This window comes from Gymnodraco acuticeps, unplaced genomic scaffold (assembly GCF_902827175.1).
Source record: "Gymnodraco acuticeps unplaced genomic scaffold, fGymAcu1.1, whole genome shotgun sequence".
Taxonomy (NCBI): domain Eukaryota; kingdom Metazoa; phylum Chordata; class Actinopteri; order Perciformes; family Bathydraconidae; genus Gymnodraco; species Gymnodraco acuticeps.
In genome coordinates, this window is record NW_022991575.1 from 1,070,083 (window position 1) to 1,092,668 (window position 22,586).

General features: G+C 42.0%; 2 protein-coding genes across 2 annotated transcripts; both read left to right on the plus strand.

Moving 5' to 3' along the window:
- Positions 1 to 309: 309 nt before the first annotated feature.
- si:ch211-146m13.3 (junctophilin-3) lies at positions 310 to 13,271 on the plus strand. The gene is given in 6 exon segments (XM_034197578.1): positions 310 to 1,657; positions 7,073 to 7,217; positions 7,219 to 7,854; positions 8,729 to 8,853; positions 9,678 to 10,912; positions 11,473 to 13,271. Coding segments are annotated over 6 exon segments (2,604 nt in total). The 5' UTR covers positions 310 to 1,275; the 3' UTR covers positions 11,554 to 13,271.
- Positions 13,272 to 17,684: 4,413 nt separating this feature from the next.
- LOC117533676 (zinc finger protein 319) lies at positions 17,685 to 22,352 on the plus strand. The gene is made up of 2 exons (XM_034197572.1): positions 17,685 to 18,002; positions 19,005 to 22,352. The coding sequence occupies exon 2, from the start codon at positions 19,150 to 19,152 to the stop codon at positions 20,905 to 20,907; it is 1,758 nt and encodes a 585-aa protein (XP_034053463.1). The 5' UTR covers positions 17,685 to 18,002; positions 19,005 to 19,149; the 3' UTR covers positions 20,908 to 22,352.
- The last annotated feature ends 234 nt before the right edge of the window (positions 22,353 to 22,586 follow it).

Sequence of the window (22,586 nt, forward strand, 5' to 3'; positions counted from 1 at the left end):
CTAACGTTCATTGGTTTGCTTACAAGATAATGGTGAAAAAGAGCAACAACAATTAGCTTTGGGAGAGCGTGGAACAGGATCAATGAGCTCACAAACCTCCAGTTATTAGGGAAACAGATTGCTGACTGACCAGATTTCAGTCTCGGAGGAGGAGAGAGTGAAATTAGGCTGGATCATTAGGAAAAGCAGGCTGTATCCCCAAAGGGGAAGAGCAGCGAGCTCCGTGCATGCAGCTATTCGCACCATCCCTCCGTCTCTATCTCTTTAAGAGCTGAGAGAAGGAGTGTGTGTTCAGTGTGTGGGGGAGGGGTATTGGCTGGGGTGGAACAGTCCTGTAATGAGCAGATTTTAGAGAGAGCGAGAGAGAGTGAGGGTGAAAAAACAAGAGGACAGATGACTTGGTGGAATTGGGATACAACAACAATCCAGGTTATGGGCGATCGCTGAAATGGAGAGGACAAAGGGAAAGGGAGAGGAATAATTTATTTTGTTCTGCTGCACATCCTCATCTCCAGGGGAGGCTCATCTTGAGACCACAGTAGAGCAGAGGGGAGGAAGAGGAGATATTCACTCTCCGTTATGTCTGTGTGTGTGCGAGGCTGAGGCTGTGTGTGGTTATGTATGTGTGTCTCTGAGCCTTGTTTCCAGGCCATGCTATAAAGCTCCTACTTCTCAGATTATTTTTTTGAATGGCGTACCAGTGCAGCAGCATCCCTGTCCTGTCTCCCTCTCTGTGAGCTGGTGCAGCGGGGCTCGTGTGGATGCTGTAATGTCTGATTGAGCTGAGCCCGGTCACTGCTGCTGTCACCACCGCTCTGTGGGCCTCTGGGACTGCTGGAAAAGCCTAGGCCTCGCTTGTCTGGAGCACCCCGCTGCACCGGCTGAGGCGACGGGGCGGCGAGCTTCCCGGCTGCAAGGCTGTGTGTAGCAGGAAGGTGGAGGAGGAAGTGGAGGAGGAGGATGAGAAGCACTCTGAGCCTGCATGCCCATGGGAAGCAGCATGCACAGCAGCTGCGTTCGTCACTCCAGACCCGTCGCTGAGGCTTAGACTGCTTCTCCATCGTAAGGCGATGCTCTTCGGGGCAACGTCCTGCTGCTTTTAAAGCGACGAGCCGGTGTTTTACATCCTAAACTTACAGGAGAGGGAGAGCCGAGGCCCTCCATGCTACCAGATTCAAGCGAGGCCTCCTCCCTCTTTGCTCCTTCTGAGTAAACCAGGCCCTTGTTTTTTATTTTTCTTGACGTTCTAAGGATTTGCCTAAACCTGTTTCATGCATGTCCACTGGAGGCAGGTTTGACTTTGATGACGGGGGGTCGTACTGCGGGGGGTGGGAGCAGGGTAAGGCCCATGGACGAGGGGTCTGCACGGGGCCCCAGGGTCAGGGCGAGTATGCGGGCGCCTGGAGCCATGGCTTCGAGGTCCTGGGTGTGTACACGTGGCCCAGCGGGAACAACTACCAAGGCACCTGGGCGCAGGGCAAGCGGCATGGCATCGGAGTGGAGAGCAAGGGCCGCTGGGAGTACAGAGGGGAGTGGACGCAGGGGTTCAAGGGTCGCTACGGGCAGCTGGAGAGCACGGCGAGTGGGGCCCGGTACGAGGGGACATGGAGCAACGGGTTGCAGGATGGATACGGCACAGAAACATACTCTGATGGAGGTAAGGCTGCTAAAACTAATTTCCTGCTCACATGTAAAAAAGAAATGGTTCAGAGTTCATATAGACCTGTGACTTTTCTGGATAAAACACCTGTACTCTTGGACTGATTTCCATGCTGGAAGTGGAGCGACTAGCTTACTTAGCCTGCTGCTAAATTCCACTGTAACACAACTCCAATATAGGCTACATAAATAACATGTAGGTCACATCCACATGCATGCATGCATGGATTACTGAGCAGGCCTACAGAGCCCAGGCTCGAGGGTTCAGCGGACCCATATAATGTATGGTGTGCTGTAGTATGTAGTTTAACATCAGAGTGACAGTGTGGATCTGCTGTGGCAGGAAGCTAGAAACAGGAGTCAGACAGACTCTTAATTAGCATAGACAACATATTCAGTATAAAGTTCAGATTTTTCAATCAAAAGCACCTGAAAGTTCATCTACGTCTCCAGAATGAAAGAAATTACTACATGCAAAATGACTATAAAGAGATAGAAAAAAGTCAAAGATATTTACGAGCCAAAAGATACACAAAAGGAATACAAATATATGCACACAAGAACTACCAAGACACACAAAACAACTACTGGAAGACACCAAAGAACTACAATGAGACACAATTCAAGTAGATAAGATGTGACTCCAATTAAGGAGACTAAACAGAAAAACAACAAAGCAAGATGACTTTGAATAGTCATCTTGTAATAGTAAAAATAGATCAAAACAACTACTTAGAGATAGAAAAGAAGACATGACTATAAAGACACACATAACGACTATAGAAGATGCAAAATAAAAACTTAAAACCCAAGCACATCTCTTTTAGTCTAGGTGTTGCACCCTAGCTTATGAGGGTTTTGGGACCTTCTTCATGGGCTCTAGCCTCATAATCTGGCCATGACCACATGAAAACATGAGGAGGTCTGTGGGACGGACCAGCCTTCATAATCATTTGATTCTTTTTTTTATAGATGTTAAAAAAAGATGTGGATTTCTAATATTAGAAATCTCAGCATTTGCTATGTTTAGTGTTTAGAGACGCACAGATGCTTAAAAACACACCTTCACCCCTCTGCATCACACCCTGTCGCCATGGTAACTCGGAGACAGCAGGTCAGCGTGTCACTAGAGACCAGCTCGAGGCTCCTCTGCTCTCTGATTGGCTCTCAGCCACTGTCAGTACACTTAGTAAAACTAGGCCGCACGGCCCGCCTCCGAGATTCGCTGAAGGACCCGGATAATGAAAGCCAGGTCAATAAGTGATGCAGGTGGAATAAAAACACGGTGTGGGTGTACTGCACTGAAGGTGGAGGTGTTGTTTAGCGAGAGGTGGAGGATTCAAGCAAGTGCTACTGTTTAAGTAAGATATTAAAATATGAAACAAAGAGGCTGAGTATTAAAAAAGAAGACTGCGTCACGCGACATCTCTGCTTCCCTCTTCCGCTCACGTGGAATACCGCCGACAGATGAATGTAGCACGCACCAGCTGACACATTTTCCACAACCCAATAAATGTGCAGGTCGCTGTTTCCACACGCACAATCACTTTAAGTCCTCTTTACTCAGCGAGCCCTTATTAAAAAATGATAATGAAACCATAAAATAGAACACATGCAGACACAGACAATCCAGGGCTGGCTTCAGCACCGCGGACAGCTCCTGGTCTAAACAGCATTACAAATACTTTATACACTTTAAAAAGGAATGTCGTTAAATGAGAAAATGTGAATTACTCAAATGATTGTTTACAAGTACTAACTCACAGTATTCACACAGTGGATAGATAAACAGTAGATATTCCCTATGTGTTAACATACTACATCTATACAGCTGACATAGGCCTACCAATGTTAGCATATTGTTTCTACTTTTCATTTTATACTTCTACTAAACTGCATTTCAGAGGGATATATTACCATTTATACTAAACATTTGATAACTTTAGTGAGTTTGCAGAGTCAAACATATAACTATAGAAAATAATAACCCAGCAGTATATCAAGTCATTAAAAGGAGAATTGTATTAGCTGCAACACTGTGATGAAAACAGTAATGCTTTGTTTTCTCTGGTCTTTTTGTGGCTGCTTAACCGATATCCACAGTTTCTCTTCATCATGTGCAGCTAAGCGGCTCCTCTATTTCCTTTATTGCATGGCATTGTGGGAGATTATAGTCTAGCATATACAAACAAGAAACGTTGTATTTATTTGGCATACTGACTGTTTGGACTTTACTTAAATTAAACAAAACTAATATTTAGTATCAAGTTAGGACACAGCATACGGGATGCGACCCTAATTCCTGACTTCAGGATAAACTGGACGAATATATAATAATAAAATGAAGGCATCAATTAATTAACATTTGACACTGCTTTATAAGTACCTTAATCTCTTAGTTGATATTGTTTCTATATGTGGAAATACCAACAAACAACATAAATAACACAAGCAGCTGGGCTTTAGCCTCGCACACTGGAAAACTGCCAACATTAACTTCACTCAAAAACGGATGGATTTTTGTGTGTGCTATTGATGGATACTATTTTCCCAGAATGCAATGCACAAAGGAAAGAAATGTGTATGGCGTTAAAACATAGTAACAGAAAGCTTATGAAGTTTGATTATAACAACTGCAGTATGTTTTTTAAATACTTACAATACTTATTGTTTATTATTATACATGTTCAAAAACTGTGATAGTCGACAAATTATTTTTATTTTCCCAAAAATATAGAGAACAGAATGGTTCATCGTAATCTTTTATATCTCTAATTATTTCAGCACCATGAACAGCTCCAGTCCCCGCCACAAACCACACAGTATCTGATATGAAAATCACTGAGACACACTAAAACATTTGTTCTTTTTTTTTTAAATCATAGTTTAAGTTTGAGCTGAAACAAGTGGTAAATTAACAACTAAGTCAATCTAAAAATGTATCTGCAACTATGATAATCAATGAATCGTTAAAGTAACTTTTCAAACAAATCCAATAAAGTGTTTCTCAAAGCTGGGAATCTTTTGCTAGTCCTGTTTTATATCTCTGTACACTGAATATGTTTGAATATAGGAAACTAAGCATTTCATTGATTCATTGAGAACATAATCGTTAGACACAGCCCTAGATTCAGTCTGTGCACGATTTCCTGAGGCTCAGCACAGGTTGGATAAAGACAGTGTAGACAGCTGTTCAAATACCTTTCATGGCATAAAACTCTCGTAGCTTTGTCAGCAGGGGCTGCTGCTGTCGGGCGCTCCTGTAAATGAAACTGACGTGTTGAACAGGAGACAGTAGAGTGTCCTGCCCAGTAATATGAACATGTGGATCCTCTTGACCTCTGACCCTCTCAGGGACTTGAGGAGAGGATGGTGTAATTGTGTTCTTTCCCCACAGCAGACCTGATCTTTGTTTGACTTTATCTGGGTACCTTCGTCCAGGAGGTCTGGGTGTCATTGGCAGTTTATGAGATGTTTATAATTGTGTTTATGTTTATTTGTGAGGAGATTGGAGAAGGACATTATTTAGAAATGTGTGTAGATCAAAAGGTGTTATTGTATATTTTGATCATTTTCAGAAGTTTGGAAGAAATTCACAAGGAAGATTTCATCCCAACTCTCTACTCTTGTGTTGTGCAGAATTCTTCCACCATTCACACATCACACACACAGTCATCCCTTTTCCCTGTTGTAGTATGTTGGTTAGTCTCTGCAATCTGCCAAATCTTAAGAAGCTCAGGGACAAAGATTTCCGATTCACTGGGTAAAAATTGGCACTGGCATTTCCAGTTTTTTCAAAAGTGCGTACGTGCTTTCCTGCAGTGTAGGAAATGCTATATCTCTGGTGTTTTTCTGGGTGTTTTGGAAGCTTAAAGGTGGGGTAGGTAATTTTGGAGAAACCAGCTCGAGTGCGCTAGCATTTGAAAATACACAGCCGGAAAAATCTGCCACTTCCTTACAGAGCCCCTCCTCCAACACACGAACGCGCACATGACCAATGAGGGCACAAGATAAGTTTGTGCACAGATGGAAGGCTGACAGGCAGGTAGGCCATCCAGTTACTTTAGCTGGGCCGGCTAAAATGATTGGTCGTGCTTTTTACAGCGCCACGGCTTCCACAGATGACGTTTTTTTATGGATTTTTTGTCAAAGCACTTTAGATATTCATTGCTATCGGATGTTAAGAGCATTCCATGGAATATAACAAAAAGTGTTTCTCGAGCCGGTTTCTCAAACTTACCCCACCTTTAAATGTGGTGCTCACATGTCTCAGTTTGTCAGTGAAATATTTCAAAGGTTTTATCCCTGGTGCCGGTAGCAACAACATAAACCTTCAAACAAATGAAGGATAAACGCAAAATAATTATAACTTGTCAAAATGCTTCTTCTTTACACTGGAATACTATACGTGGCATAGCAAATACTCATCTATAACACGTTGGAAAGTCCACATCAGGGGAGTTGCCCATTTCTGTCTGACTTTAGTTCTCCTTCGCCAAGCTAGCAGCAAGTTGGTCTGTCTTTCGGTCCACAACTTTGGTTCAGACTGAACAATCTCTACAACTACCAAATGTATTTCCATGAATGGGTGTAAAAACAATAGCCAGAGAAAGAATGCTGCTGACATGACTGCTGGTGATCTACTCATTCAGTTTAACACCTTTGCATTTAGTGAAATGTCTTTACAACAGTTGGATGGATTATCATTACATTTTGTACAGACATTCAGGAGCAAGGTTTGTTTTGCAGGTATTTAATTGTAAATATATATATATTGTAAATATTGAACCAATGTATGTTTTTAACTGACAATTGCACAAGATGTTATCCCCAGGGGAACACGAATGCCTGAACCACATTTCATTGCAATACATGTTGACACGTCTCGCTGGAAATTACAAATGTCAACCTCATGGTGGTGTAATAATGGAGAATCACTGAAGTAAGAATGATTAATCCTCTGGCTACTATGAATATCCATACAAGTTTCAGTCCATCAAATAGCTGTCAAATTAAAGAGTTTTGTGCTAATATTTGATGGGTTACAGATCAGATATATAATAGTTACCCTGTTTCAAACTTCGGTTTGACATTACCTTCACTCCTTCTGATTTCCATGGGGTGTCAATCGTTAGAGACCAACGTATGCTCCTGAATCGAATGGCTTGTTTAGTAAACATTCATGCAAATCACTACCAACTGGTTTTGCCAAGGTTTAATGATTGGGGTTGCCTGGGTTGAGGGCTGTGTTCATTGGCTCAAACGCTTGTTAACGAGCAACTCAACTCAATGGTAACCCTAACCCTTCTGGGAAACATGGATTTGAGTTTCTTGCCAATAGTTGTGGAGAAATGTCAGTTTGGACCAAAGTGTAGATCAAAACTGACTGTCACTGTGTCTGCTTGTATTTCAGGAACCTACCAAGGCCAGTGGCTGGCCGGGATGCGTCATGGCTATGGCGTGCGGCAGAGTGTGCCGTACGGCATGGCGGCTGTCATCCTTTTCCCTCTGCGAACATCCATAAACTCCCTCCGCTCCGAGCACAGCCATGGCCCCTCCGGCTGTGCTGGAGGACGGCAATGCCACCACGCCAACAGATGGGGTGGTGGCCGGCCTGGCAGGGAGCCCCGTGGGCCGAGGGGGGTTTGCTCTGATGGCTCCGAGTGAAGCTGAGCGCCAGAGGAAGAGGAAAGGCCGCTTCCGTCAGTCCATCCTGAGTGGACTAAAGCTGCGACGCTCAGAGTCCAAAAGCTCGCTGGCAAGTCAGCTCAGCAAACAGAGCTCCTTCTGCAGCGAGGGTGGCATGAGCACCGTCAGCTCTGCTGCATCGGACATCCACTCCAACGCCAGTGAGAGTGAACAAGGAGCCCCTGTGGACGCCACTGTCACTGAAATGTATGCTGGCGAGTGGCGGAGCGACCAGAGGGCCGGCTGGGGCGTGAGCCGGCGCTCAGACGGCCTGCATTATGAGGGGGAATGGGCGGGAAACAAGAGGCATGGGTACGGATGCACCACCTTCCCGGATGGCACCAAAGAGGAAGGGAAGTATAAGCAGAACACGTTGGTGAGCGGAAAACGCAAGAACCTGATCCCACTGAGGGCCAGTAAGATCAGAGAGAAGGTGGACCGGGCTGTGGAGGCTGCGGAGAAGGCTGCGGACATCTCGAAGCAGAAAGCAGAGATCGCCATGTCAAGGTAACGTGCTCACCTTTTGGCAGTGGTGGAAGAAGTATTCAGAGGCTTTGCTTAGGTGAAAGTAGCTAACACTGTGAAAAGCCCTGTAATCAAGATAAAAGTATGTGAAATGTCCATAAATCATGACATGGTTACTCAAGATTATCCACAGACCTTGATGTGAGCAGTTTCATGTAGAAACAATTTACTTTTTCATGTATCAAAGCTTAAATAGAAGTCCACATTTACTTTTTTTACTACTTTGTTTAATAAAACTTCTAACAACAAGGTGTTCATATTATCTTGAGTATATTGCTGTTAATTTTTTTTCAAATGTCTTTTACAGCACCACCTTGTATTTTACAACCCTTCTGAGCATAACAAAATAAAATCAGGTCAAATGTTAATTTGAAAACTAACACTTTTAAATTTGATTTTGTGGAGTTCAATATTTGCCTCTGAGATCTAGTAAAATAGGCAAGGCAAGTTTATTTATATAGCACTTTTCAACACAAGGCAATTCAAAGTGCTTTACAAAAAATGAGGCAAATAGAGGAATAAAGTTGCATAAATTGTGAAAACTGATACTATTCAAATACCTTAAAGTTGTACAGAACATGAATCAAATATACTTTAGATTCCACCTCTGTTTTCAGCAACACATGTGGGAGATGGGCACCAAATATGGATTTGTTTCTGTACCAAAATGATAAACAAATGTAAACAGAATATGTAAAAACAGATTAAGAGGATGTGACTTAAAAAATAGTCAGGTGCTTATTTAAAGCAGAGAGAATATTTGGCATAAACAAGTCTAAAAAAAGAAACTCAGAGTGGATAATAAGCATTATAGCTGCAGCCTGTTTGACGGCAGTGTTTCTACCTGTGTGTTCAGGATGAGCCACGCTCGTGGGAAGGCAGAGGCGGCGGAAGGAGTGGCGCAGAAGGCCATGGAGGAGTGTCGACTGGCCCGGATCGCTGCCAAAGAGCTCTCTCCCTCTTTTCACATCTATGGGAACGGTGAGTGGACCACACAGAAGAGTGTCCAGTTTGAAGCTAATGTGCGCTTTCTCACATGCTGCTCTATTTCATTTAGGTGTCTGAAGTGCAGAATGACATGTAACATTTTATCAGACAAATTGATATGTATTATTTATTTATTTATTTATATATATATATATATTATTTTATATTACCACTAGTTCTTATGTAAAATATATAATAATAATAATAATAATAATAATAATAATAATATTATGTTTTATTATGTTTGTGCATCTTAGATTTTTTGATACATTGTATTCAAAATTATACAGTATTTGTTTTTCTTTTGGAGTTTCTCGCATCCTTTAAGTTGTATTGCCAGATTTCTGCCCACTTTTTATGTGGCTCCGAGAGACCAGGATTGTAACAATTAGTCATAAGTCGTGGCTAAATAGTTTTTTTTAAAAATAGAATAAGACTCATTATCTTCATTTAAAACCTAGATAATAGCGTGTATAAGTAATGCCTGAATTATTTTTTTTAAATTATCGTATATGTGGATTTACTGTAGGCTCAGTGTGTACTTACATAGGTTGATCTCATAATAGACTACAGAGGATTAAAGCCTTTGAGAATTCAACTAAATCAAGTGTTTTCACTTAGTTAATCCCCTCTAAGCCAACAGTGACTGCCAGCACCAGATCCAGTTTGTATGCAGCTTTTCTCTCTTTTTGCTACCCTGCATGCTAATAACACTCACAAACACCAGCACAACACACTCACACCATACACACTGATGGACTTGGCGTGGATTGGTGCCAAATCACTTCACTGGTGTTATTCTCCAACTGTTTTCGCAGGGCTCGAATGTCAGAGGCCCAAGCACCAGGATGCCAAGGACAAAGACCATGAGGTGATCTCCACGGGAACAGACAGTCCGGAGCTGTGCACGCCGGACACCACGCCACCTGTAATAACACCTGATCTCAGCCCCGTGCTGAGCGTGCCCACCTCGCCCCCCCACAGCCCTGGCAAACACGCCCATCGCCCCAGAAATGCTTGCTTTATGCGCCAGAGCGCCGTGGACGATCAGGGCGGGGCTGAGATCCAGGTGCTGGTGGAGGGGCGGGGCATGGATCTGCCAAGGGGCGGGGCTAACAATTGGACTGATGACATGTATCCAGATCGTGGAGGCAGCAGCCGCTCCACCACACCCTCCCTCCTGGAGGAGCAGGAGGGCCAAATCAACGGCCATGAGCAAGCCCCAATGTCCAACCACAAACCACGGGAGAAATCCAATCACAAGTCTCGGGAGCATGCCTCCTCCTACAGAGCGTGGGAGCACTCCAACCAAAAGCCCTCCAAGCAAGCCTCTTCCAATCACAAGTCGAGGGAGTACTCGTCGTCCAATCATAAAACATGGGATCATTCTTCCACCAATCACAAGGCCTGCGAGCATGCCTCTTCCAACTACAAGCCGCAGGTGCACATTTTATCCAATCACAAGGCCTTGGAACATAACATTTCCAATCACAAGACTTCTGAGCATGCTTCTTCCAATCACAAGTCCCAAGATTATATCTCCTCAAATCACAATGCAAAGGACCACGTCTCTTCTAGTTACAACCCTCGAGAGCATGTCTACTCCAACCACCATCCAAAGCAGCACAACCCTTCCAACCACAAGCTTAGCGAGCATGCTGTAATCGACCAAAGGCTAGATGGCCTCACCGGGGGCTGGACTGCTGAAAGCACTCTTAGGTGGAGCCCGGCCCACTCGCGCCTTACAGAACAAGACGAGGAGAGGATCAATGACTATACGGTTGACATGAGGCTCCAGTGCCCGGACTCGCAGAAGTCTCGGGGGCTGGGAGCAGAGTCCCCGGCCTCAAAACACAACAGGTTGCGTTCCCGGGGCCTTCGGCCGGTCAGAGAGGGATCCATGGACTCTGTACAGATGCTGGACAACCTGAATGTGGGGGCAGAGCTGGAGGAGTGGCCGCTGCACAGGGACCTCACCCTCTCCCCACCCCTCAAGTCTCAGCCCATCACTCTGGAGCAGGAAGGAGAGCACCTCACCCTCAAATCAAACTCAGTGAGTCATCACAATCAAAGTTTAGCTTTGAATCATTATTAATAAATAAACAAATAACTCGACAAATGCTGATGGAGCAAATAATTATGTATTTCATAAATATATAACTTTTCCTTTAGAACAATTACATTTTTGTGCATTCATAAAAAAAAAGTGAGTAATGCAACAGTCAGTACTTAATAACATCCAGGCACCATTTGTTCTATTCTTGCTAAGAATAGACAATATAAATTGTGACATTTCTTTATTCAGTATTAGTTATGCTTATAGCCACAATGTGTATGATTTGAACTCATCGACTTTGACGTAATATTTTTTGTTCCACACAAACATGTTGAGTTTGTTAGAATCAAGAGAGACTTCTTGTCCATAGCAATGGTGGCTTAAGCTCATGGGCATAGGTCGAATTTCGAGCTGTTTTTCCAAAGCCCCCATGAAGTGCGGCGGTTTTTTAACCATTTAATTTAAACGGCGGTTTTGTTTGCAAAAACTGTCCTTTTCTGTTTTTTTTAATTCATGCAACTAAACTCTTTCTTCTTTTCTCCCCTCTTGTCTTTTAGGGCTCCAGCTCTATTCTGGTGGTTATGGTCATTTTACTCAATATTGGAGTAGCCATTCTTTTCATTCACTTCTTTATTTAAGCTTATACAGGTATGATCTACTAAGACTTATTGATAACTACGGTATATTATATTATTACTTGCTGAGATGGACATGCTGCCTATTCGACTGGAGCCCGCAGCCCGAGTGACGGACACAGCAGAGCCTTTCTATTGTTGCTTCCGGTCTTTTCACCTCTGTTGAAGCCCGTTTCAGTTCCTCTGAAAGCACGTTCCTTTTCGAATGCTTATCTTGAGCTTGCAACCATAGAAAAAGAAAGTAAGAAAGTTTATTTAGAAAAAAGGAAGAGTGCAGCTTTAAACTAGCGTGGTGTATTGGGACACACATGCACGGATGTCCATCAGCTCCTGCTACATGGACTGGAGATGGCACAGGCAGTTTTGCCCATTTTTCCATGACTCTAGACAAGAATATAGCAACCCTTGTTTCCTAGGTTATCATGAGAAACATGCTAACCAAAAGCATGAAACACACATCATCCTAAACCCCACAGACAATTACCCATTTTGCCTTTAAACCCTTTCGGCCCCCATCCACCAGTCTCTACCCCTTATTCGCACTATGCGCTACATACAGAACTATGCTGCAAGAGTAGATCCATTTTAAAGGGCTCCGTCATTCTTCTTTTCCTTTTTCCACTACGAACTGCACACACAACCATTGCATGAGGCTGTGTGGGGTTTTAAAAGTGCATTTTATATCCCTTTAACATCACTGTTCTGTCCTCATTCGTATATCACGTATGGCGGCAGATTTGGAAAGTCAGCCGCCAACGCCACCTTGCGTCCAATCAAAAGTACAGAATCTGACCGAACCAGATTCATCAGCGACCAACACACTCCAAGACCCAAGAGTCTAAACTTCGAGGAACTTCCTGAATTTATTGTTAAGTGAAACATATTCGCACGCAAAAGAAAAACACAACACATACACATTAAACTGCTGACATACTGAGGAGGGTTCAGCCTTGACCCTTTGTACAGCCTTGAGACTGTTATGTTATAACCACTAATTCTACTATATATGTGTATGTGTCATTATTATTCAAGTTTGTTACTTTTTTGCAGTTTGCAAGACAGAGAGAATGCTGAGTGCCTCGTATTTATTCATTTCCGTCTCAAATTAATTTGAAAAGAAAAACCCCGATCCGAGATAATTAAACACCCAGGCTAAGAGGAGACGAAGAACTTCGACATTAAAAAAAGGTGACCCCCACCAAACCCCCTTTCCTTCCCAACACACACTCACACTCACACACACACAAACACAAAACTTCCCTTTCACCCTGAAATGGCATGCACTGTTTTGTCTCTCTCCCAGTCCCCCTTTTCGGACCACTCAAAAGGGAAAATGGGGTTTCTACGGTGTCATTTCCAGACACTCTTTGGGCCGGATGAGATTTTTTTCAGCATGTTTGTTCAGCCTGCTCAATCTGGTGTCGGTTTGTGAGTTTCTCCCTCTCGTCTCTTTTAATCCAGCAACACAAGGCTACACGAGACATGGAGAGCAGTGTAAAATAAACGCTAGCTTTTAAACTCTCAGTGGATTACCGAAACGTCCCGAGTTTATGAATGATATAAAAAGAAACTCTCTGCTACTGTATGTTTTATACTTCGCACCCAGTGGCATCATCATGTTGTGACATCATTGCATGCCCGAGCATGCTCTTTCTTACTCTTTGGTTTATGAGGTTGTTTCGAAGTTAATGTGGAGAAAATAATGAAATGTTTGAAATTAACAAGTTTGGTGTGGTTTATTCCTGCTCTCTCAACTGCTCAATAAATTGCTTCAGTTTTATATAGGTGGGAAAGATCATAACAAGTGAAACCGACATTCTAGTCAATGTGGTTATTTTATATATAAACTGTTTTTCAATAGATTTCTCAGAAAGCGTATTGTGAAGCTGACCGTTGAGCGGCCCGACCAAGCAAGGAGGCAGAGGCAGAACGTCCAAAATACAAACCGGTGTGGGCATTTATTACTCACAAACATATGACACAGCCCTACTGTTCACGTGAGCACAGTCCCCAGCCACAAGGATATCACACACCTCTCAACAAAACAGGAAACACAGAGCCTAAATACCCACACTAATTAACCCAACAAGACACAGGTGAGGGGGGAGGAGACAACACAGGGCACCAGGTGAACACAATCAGGAGCAACAGACAAAACGGGTTTGGGGAACACCCCCAAACCAAACCACATGTGCAATGTTACAAGGCCCGAAGCCGTCAGTCCACAGTGACGAAGTTACCTTCGTCACACGTGTATATATAGCATCATATATAAATATAAAACATCACATGCACTGTGAGAGAGGATTTTATCCATGATAACAAATTACATTTCTAAAGGCAACATTCAGAAGATTTAGTGATGAATACCACTGTTATTCAAGGTTACTGCAGGTAAGGAAAGCACACATTTTATTGTTGTAGTATGTCCTTTTAAAGGAATAGTTCAACATGTATGTTATGCTGCATGGTTATACAAAGATGGGTGCGTACCCACTAGGTAAGTATATTAAATAACTATCTGGACAGCTAGTTTTCTGCAGTAAGAGAAACATATTGTTTGCTGTGATGACATTGAATGGTAAAGTCAACCCTATGGGCTTAGACAAACACTCTATTTATTACATGTATCATCTGCTACTGAAATATATCCAAAGACATGTAAGCATTATAGTTGTGATGAGTCCACTGAACTGAAATAAATCTGTTCACATTAATACTCGTACATTAATGTATATATTGTAATATATATTATAATAAAAGCTATGATTATTGAATTTGGAAACAACATTAAAGACACCAAGAATTATATACATACAATACCATACATCAAGTCAAAATAAACTAAAACCTGTATGTGTAGCTATAGCCAGGGAGTTTAACTTGAGCCCTGAAACATATGTAATCTCTGATGAATCAAGCATTACTAATCGTAACTATTTCAATTAATCTATATTGTATTATCAAAAAAAAATGTTTTATCTCCCTCGATAAACTTTTACAATGCCTTTTTATATGAACATACAAGCATTACTGATGTGACGGTTGTATATCAAAAATATATAAGATCAGCTAAATGTTCTTAACCTGTTAGGCCCCAAGCCTGTTTTTCAGGTGTCCCTTCTAAAAGGGTTAAATTAATAATCTTTTTCCTCAAAGCAATGATAAACCTGTGAGTTGGATGTAGAAAAGTCAGAATCAATATAGATGTTTTTTATTTTAAAGAAAATTCAGATTGAACATGGTAAAAAAACTGTAAATTATAGTGTCTGTCCAAAAAATATTTTGTACTTATTGTGAAAACTAACCTTGGATGATGGGTTAGTAGACTAAAAGCTTTAGGAATCCAAAGTACAACATATAATAAGTACCCTGTATCAAGATTGATGCAAAACAAGTGATATTTGACCTTTTAAAACAGATTTAGCAAAATAAAACTCTTTTGGGGCCATTTGGGTGGATTTTCCTTATCTCTGGCCCCCCTTCTTCGATTTTGACATGTGACATCTCTTCCTGACCGTTAGAGCCAATAGAATCGAATGGAAATCGTCCCGCACACACTCATGTTAAAAAAAGGGTAGCGTCAGAAATAGGGGAGAAATATCGCTGCTCTGATATCAAGCAACGGAAAAACTGTTTTATTGCTTATGGATTATCAGAACATTTCAAAGGGGACACAGTCACATTGGATTAACCTATGGATTAACTACACCATCGTTTTTATCGTTGTAATGCCATTGAAGACCAGTTTAGACCAGACAAAGACAAGGTAAACCATGTTAGCGTTGTGGGCTACCGAGCGCCACTTGTTTTGATGTACGTTTTTGTTGATAACGTCGCGAGTTTGTATCTTTCAGTGTTGAGGTGAGCATCGTTAGATTATGTGTCTCCTTGTGATCATTAACGATGTCTTGGATGTGCACCTAGGATAAGTAATAAGGAAGCTAGGAGTGATTATCGGTGCAGTAATAGGTTAGCATTTTTCGCTCAGGGGTGACTTGTGTTTTGTTTTGGTAAAAATAGTTTGTATCGTCAATTAGCTGAGATTATTTCCATTAATCTGGTATAACACATTAATAGGTTCTTAAATATTAAGATCCCCTGAGACACAGTGTCGTGAAACAAAAAACTAAAGTACCCGCCGGCGGGGACCTTGGGGCTTAACAGTATGGAAGGTTTTAATCTGAATGCAAAGGATTGGGTTATTAAAGCTGAAGAATTAATCAAAAAGTAAATAGTGTACCTCTCAAAATAAGTGGAGTAGAACTAGGGTAAAAGTCCCTCACAATTTCAGGCTTAATTATTGATTTACATCAAACTAAAGTAAAACGGCCCACCTTCATTTGCAAATTAAGTTGAAACCTAAAATGCAAGATTTCTGCGCCTATTTAACCATCAGTGTGTGAAGACTTTCATGGCTAAAACAAACGGCTGAATAAGAGCAATAGCTCTTGGAACTCCAATAATATGAGGTGTGTGAAAACCTTTTTTAAACCCAAGTAGCCTTAAAATAAAACAAATATTTAAAATGATGTTAAGTGTTAGCGGAAAGTTTGAAAATCAAGAACAAACACATTATGGCCTGTGAACAATATTATGTTATATTATAATTTAAGGCTATTATCATTGATTCATTCATGTGTACGCAGAAGAAAGTTTAACGCTGTCGCTGATGGAAGCATTTTTCTTTCGTGTTGGGTAGTTTCATTGATTTAATAAAATATATTTAAATAATGGCATGATGGCACAAGAAATACGAGGTTTTGTGAGTGCTCTCCTGTACTGAGATGACTGAATCAACTTAAAATAATACAATAAAAATGCTTTTTTTCCATTGTTATGGCAATGGGATATATCAAGTTGCAGTTTTATATGGACAATACCAGAGGTGGGAGAAGTACTCCGATCTTGTACTTGAGTAAAAGTAGTAGAATTTGGAAACAACATTAAAGACACCAAGAATTATATACATACAATACGATACATCAAGTCAAAAATAAACTAAACTAAAACCTGTATGTGTAGCTATAGCCAGGGAGTTTAACTTGAGCGCTGAAACAAATGAAATCTCTGATGAATCAAGCATTACTAATCGTAACTATTTAAATTCATTTATATTGCATTAGCAAAACTTTTTTTTCTATCTCCTTTGATGACCTTTTAAAATGCCATATGAACATATAAGGCACTTTTATTCAAGTAAAAGTACCCAAGTATTTGCATCACAATATACTTTAAGTACCAAAAGTAAAAGTTCTCATTCTGCAGATTAGTCCATTTCAGAATAATATGAGTTTTATAATGATTGGTCATTAAAGTGTTCTCAAAGCTGGTAAAGGTGCAGCTAGTTTGAATGACTTTGTATACTGCTGGGCAGCTTGTGAATTTACTCCAGGTGGAACTAAAGTCTGATTTAACACTTGATTATATTTCACATCATTCATCAAAATCTGTAAATTAACTAAAGTAAATAATTGTAGTGGAGTAAAGGTACACCACTTACTTCGGAATTATAGTGAAGTAGAAATACAAAGTAGCATAAAATGGAAATACTCAAGTAAAGTACAAGTATCTCAAAATTGTACTTAAGTACAGTACTTGAGTAACTTAGTTCTGTACAATACTTTAAAGACAATTTTCGCAGTAGAATTACATCAACTTTGGCTGTGAAGACTCATCCGCTTAAACAGTGTTAAAATAATAATTCAGGTATATTTTGGTGAGTGAAATACCATTATTTAAAATGCTACTTTACACTTTATCATAATTAGGATTACTATGACTGATTACTGGTGCAAGTGTTTTTTTAATAGGCCTACTGTTTGGTAGTTTAATTTTTCATTACATGTTAATATAATTAAAGTTCAACTTTTACAACAAGGTGTGTGTAGACTACCACAGCAAACACACCATAGATTTTGTAAGGAGAAGAATAGCTCTTGATGTTACTATAAGGGCTGATATTACGCATTCAATGTATTTAAGGCTATACTTACTACTGTTAAAGTTGTTTAAGTGATTGTTATGGAACAAGTATCTGAAAATCGGAGAGGACGACAGTTGTGATTTTACAGTGTTTACGTTGCTTGAAGAAGAGAAACACTCCCCCCTACAGTCAGATTGTAGAATTACATTTGCTAAAATCTTTTCGGCTCGTATTGTGTTTGTGTGGATGCCCTTGAAGCTAACTCAAAAAGCAGGAAATCTCCACCCAGGGCTGTTTTGGGGACTCCTGAGTGTACCTCCAGGATGGAGCGGCTGTAGAAGCAGCAGATCCGCGGCGACAGCTCACTGCGTGGCGGCTTCCGGTGTCCGTCCGTCTGCAGGAGGATGGCGTCCGGCTTCAACCGCATCCCCTCCACCGCCGGTCTTCCGAGTCCGAAATATACCGAAGGTTGTCGACTTCAGGCTAGAGACGGCAGTGAAAAGCATCGATAAGTGGGTCCAGTAAGGTATGTTTTTTATTTTAGATTGCAAATGTTGTTATTTGCAGATGTGCGAGGCTCCTCTAGAGGAGGTGAATTTCCCCCCGCAGCTCCGGGGAGGCCTAGTCTGATTTGGGGTCCGTTTACAGCGGAGCTTCGTATCGACCGGTTATTGTGGCCTTTCAGAAAGCGGCAATCGAAGCGACGGTAGCTCACAAGCCTCTTCGCTTCTGTCGCCTTTCCTTTTTGTGCTTTTGTTATTGTGTGATGCTGATATTGGGACGATAATACTGAGCAATGTTTTGTTTATTAATGTGTGAAATACCGGATAATAATCTCGGAGGAAGTCCAGTTAGCTGGAGCTAGCGGTTAGCTGTTAGCGTCGCTGCCGAAGCTGACAGGCTAACGTCGGGTAGCTACATCCTGGAACAGAAACAAAACCATTAAATAAACCGGCAGAAAAAGAAAACAATTCCCGAGATAATAAATATAGATATGATTAAGACATTTGTATTGCATAGCAAACGTTTTAAATACACATTACACTGAAAAAGGGGACTATTGCGTGCCTGATTGGTATTTCAGGAAATAGACCGAGCCCAATTCAGGTTAAACGTTATTCTCTATTATTTCCGTTTATAGAAAGTGCGTCAGCTCTCTACACGACACCATACGGTCTGTCTTACTGATACAAATGTGTACATATCACATAACGATATATTTCCTGAATAACTGGAGGATAAGTTGCAGGCCCCTCAAGCTAGCTTAGGTGGTTTGTTTCAATTGTATTCTACAAGACTTGATCAACCACTCACAATATTGTGAAACTGGCTAGAGGACCTCCTCTGGATGAAATGTAAACACACGTTATGAATGATCTATGTATAATATATCATTGTAATGTAAACTGGCAGCTTATCAGCCCTGTATTTCATACTCAGGCACAGAACTGATTGTATGTACTCATTGCAATAATTTTGAATGAAAATTCAACTTCGTAATTTGTCTGTATGTTTTTTTCCCCTTTAGGTATGAACACCTTAAACGACGTTTTTAAGGGCAGATATAGTACTCAGCCTCTCAGTGTGCTTGCTACCATTTATTAAAACACATCCACCCTCTTCAGTTCAGCACTGAAACACCCTTCATCTCCTGAGAGCTGCGAATTTGAAGGATGACGGAGGCGTGGCAGCAGCAACATGCAGTGGCTCCACCTTCGGTTGTGCACACACTCCCCCCGGGAACGGAAAACTCTCTGGGTTGCACAGTGTATGGAGTGGTCCTGCAGCAAGATGCCTCCATGCAACAACCCCAGCACGGCCAGCAGCTTACTGTTCAAGCCCAGCAGCCCTCCTTACAGGTAGGGGGCGAGAGAGGGCACAAGTGTGGAGCCTGTGGCCATGACATCTCTCACCTGGCCAACCCTCATGAGCACCAGTGCATGGTGAACCAAGACCGATCCTTCCAGTGTACCCAGTGTATGAAGATCTTTAGCCAGGCTACGGACTTGCTGGAGCATCAGTGTGTGCAGGTGGAGCAGAAGCCTTTTGTCTGCGGTGTGTGCAAGATGGGCTTCTCTCTGCTCACCTCGCTGGCCCAGCATCACAACTCGCACGGCAATGGAAACAACCCAATGAAGTGCTCCATCTGTGAGAAAACATACCGGCCAGGTTCTGGAAATAACTCACCAACCTCGTCAGCTGCCAACCCCCAGCAGCCCTCCACTGGTGAGACGTCCAGTGACGGTGCAGCAATCAGTGCCTCGTCTCCTCCTTCCTTTGAGGCCTCTGCACCAGACCGACCATACAAGTGCTCAGTGTGCCATAAGTCCTTCAGGCATTTGTCAGAGCTAACCCGCCACGAGAGAGTGCACACCGGTGAAAAGCCATATAAATGTGACACTTGTGATAAAAGTTTCAGCCAGTCTTCACATCTGGCGCACCACCAGCGGACACACAGCTCCGAGCGGCCGTACAAATGTGCCGTGTGCGAGAAGAGCTTTAAGCACCGCTCTCATCTCGTGCGGCACATGTACGCTCATTCAGGCGAGCACCTCTTCAAGTGTAATTTGTGTGAAATGCACTTTAAGGAGTCATCGGAGCTCCTGCACCATCAGTGCCAGCCGGAAGGGGAGAGACCTTTCCGCTGTGGTTCTTGTGGAAAGAGCTTCAAACGCCCATCTGATCTGCGGCAGCATGAACGCACGCACTCAGAGGAGCGACCTTTCCAGTGCGAGGAGTGCCAGATGAGCTTCAAACAGCAGTACGCTCTCGTACGCCACCGACGCACACACAAAAATCCAGCTGATCGCCCCTTCAAGTGTAACCTCTGTGACAAGGGGTTCCTCCAGCCATCCCACCTGCTTTACCACCAGCAGGTTCACGGCATGGAAAGTCTGTTCAAGTGTGCGTCCTGCCAGAAGTCTTTCAGCCAATCAGGAGAACTACTAAGGCACAAATGTGGCGGGGAGGTCGAGAAGCCCTACAAGTGCGAGGTGTGTGGCAAAGGTTACAAAAAGAATTCAACGCTGCAGCGCCACCAGAACTCTCACTGCACAGAGAAGCCGCTGAAATGCTCCCTGTGCGACAAGCGCTTTGTGTCTTCCTCCGAGTTTGTTCAGCACCGCTGCGACCCGACCCGCGAGAAGCCGCTGAAATGTCCCGACTGTGAAAAACGCTTCAGGTACTCTTCCGAGCTGCAGCGCCACCGCCGAGTTCACACAGGGGAGAAGCCTTTCAAATGCGCCAGCTGTGACAAGAGCTTCAAGCAACGCGAGCACCTGGCCAAGCACCAGAGCGTGCACTCGCGGGAGACACAGTTTAAGTGTGTGTGGTGCGGGGAGCGTTTTGTTGACCTCACAGCACTGCAGGAGCACACAGTCCAGCACACTGCTGAGGGGGAGAGTTTCCCTGAAGCACAATGCATCCCATGAACTGAACTGCTCTTCTGTCCTGGGGAGCAAACGTGACATTCACCCTCGAAGGAACTTATGCCAGCCTCCGCTCCCCCATTTGTAGTGTATAACAAAGAACCATTAATTAGTGTAATGTTTTTGTTGAGTCATGACTGAATTCATCCTCATTCTTTGTTGTTTATTCATCGTCAATAACCGTCTTATTTTGGAACACATGGGGAAAAAAACGAATGAAAAAGGTGTAACAATATGGTAAGATCTGGGTTTTGTTTTGTGCGGGACATTATTCTGTGGTTGCATGTGATCGTCTGTTTTGTAACTGTTAATTCTATTGTTGAGAATGATGGAAAGACCTTCCAGACAGTTGTCAGATGTGTGTGTGCTCTTGTCTAAGCTCCTCTGAGATCCATGTGCCTTTTTGTACCGATTCATTCTGTGTTTTTTTTCTTAACGTCACGTCCAGTTTTAGCCGATAATTCCCTTCCATCCGTATACAGCGGCTGGCTTGTGCAGCAGTATCTTTTCACATATTAGATCTTAGGTAGTATCATCTGTTTGTGCATGAATATTTATCACACTTTAATATCACTGTTGTATTATAGGTTTGGTTTATTTAGGAAAACATCCTATGAAGAAGAAAAAAAGTGGATTTGTGAAAATGTATAGCCCGTGTCCTATGAACTCTGTGTTGTTGCATCTTTGTATTAAAACAAGCGACATCGAGGTAACTAACCCATACCTTTCATGTCATACAAACACTTGACATGTGCAATAGAATATGCACAATGTAATATTTATGACTACTGATTCATGGCATAGTCTACTCTGTTATATTATAGATGTGTGTATAAGCTTATGTAAACATTGAAAACTGTATAGTGCTTATGTTACCTGCTTTTGTATTCACTAGGAATGAGCTTGCAATATCTTGCAAGACATTTTAGTTTCAATTCCACATGGATTATCGGAAGATTTAACCCGACAAGACTTTAAAGCATTATATAACTCACTTGCCACAAACTAGCTGCATTAGTTACTGTGCGATAGATTTAACAAAAGTAATATTATTTTTTAAGTTTTTTAAGAATTTGCCTTGGAACATCCTCATGGGATCCTAGCCCCAGACGTTCAGCAGATAAATACGAGTAGCCTCAAAGTTACGAATCATGTGTTGGTTTATGTCGGGCATAAGGTAAAAACATTTGTGTACTTTGGCTTACTGTGTGGATTTTTATATTCACAAGCTTTGCAGTATATTTAATAGAAGGTTTTTGAGGTTTACAAATCATGGGGAAAGGGAAATACAGCGGGGAGGGGTGGGATGGGACTGTGTGGTTGAAGTCCTGGAGGGAGGTGAACGAGTTTAATGAAGCGTTGGATTTACACATAAGGATATCAATATAGACTCCTGTTCATACTGTATACAGACAATTCAAATAAACCACCCTTATTAAAAAAAAAAAGGTGTACATTTTTTCCATCACAGCCAATTCTACAACATGTATAGTATGATGATTTCAATTAGAGATGCCTACTTTCATCATAAGGTATACATTATTTTCACTTTATATGCAATATTATTTTCTCATAAAATCCCTATCTACTGACAAAAACATTTTTAGAATATAGTAAAATGATGTCTTCGATTGATTAGCAAAATAGTTACATATTAATCCATCATTTAGATTGCTGTTGCT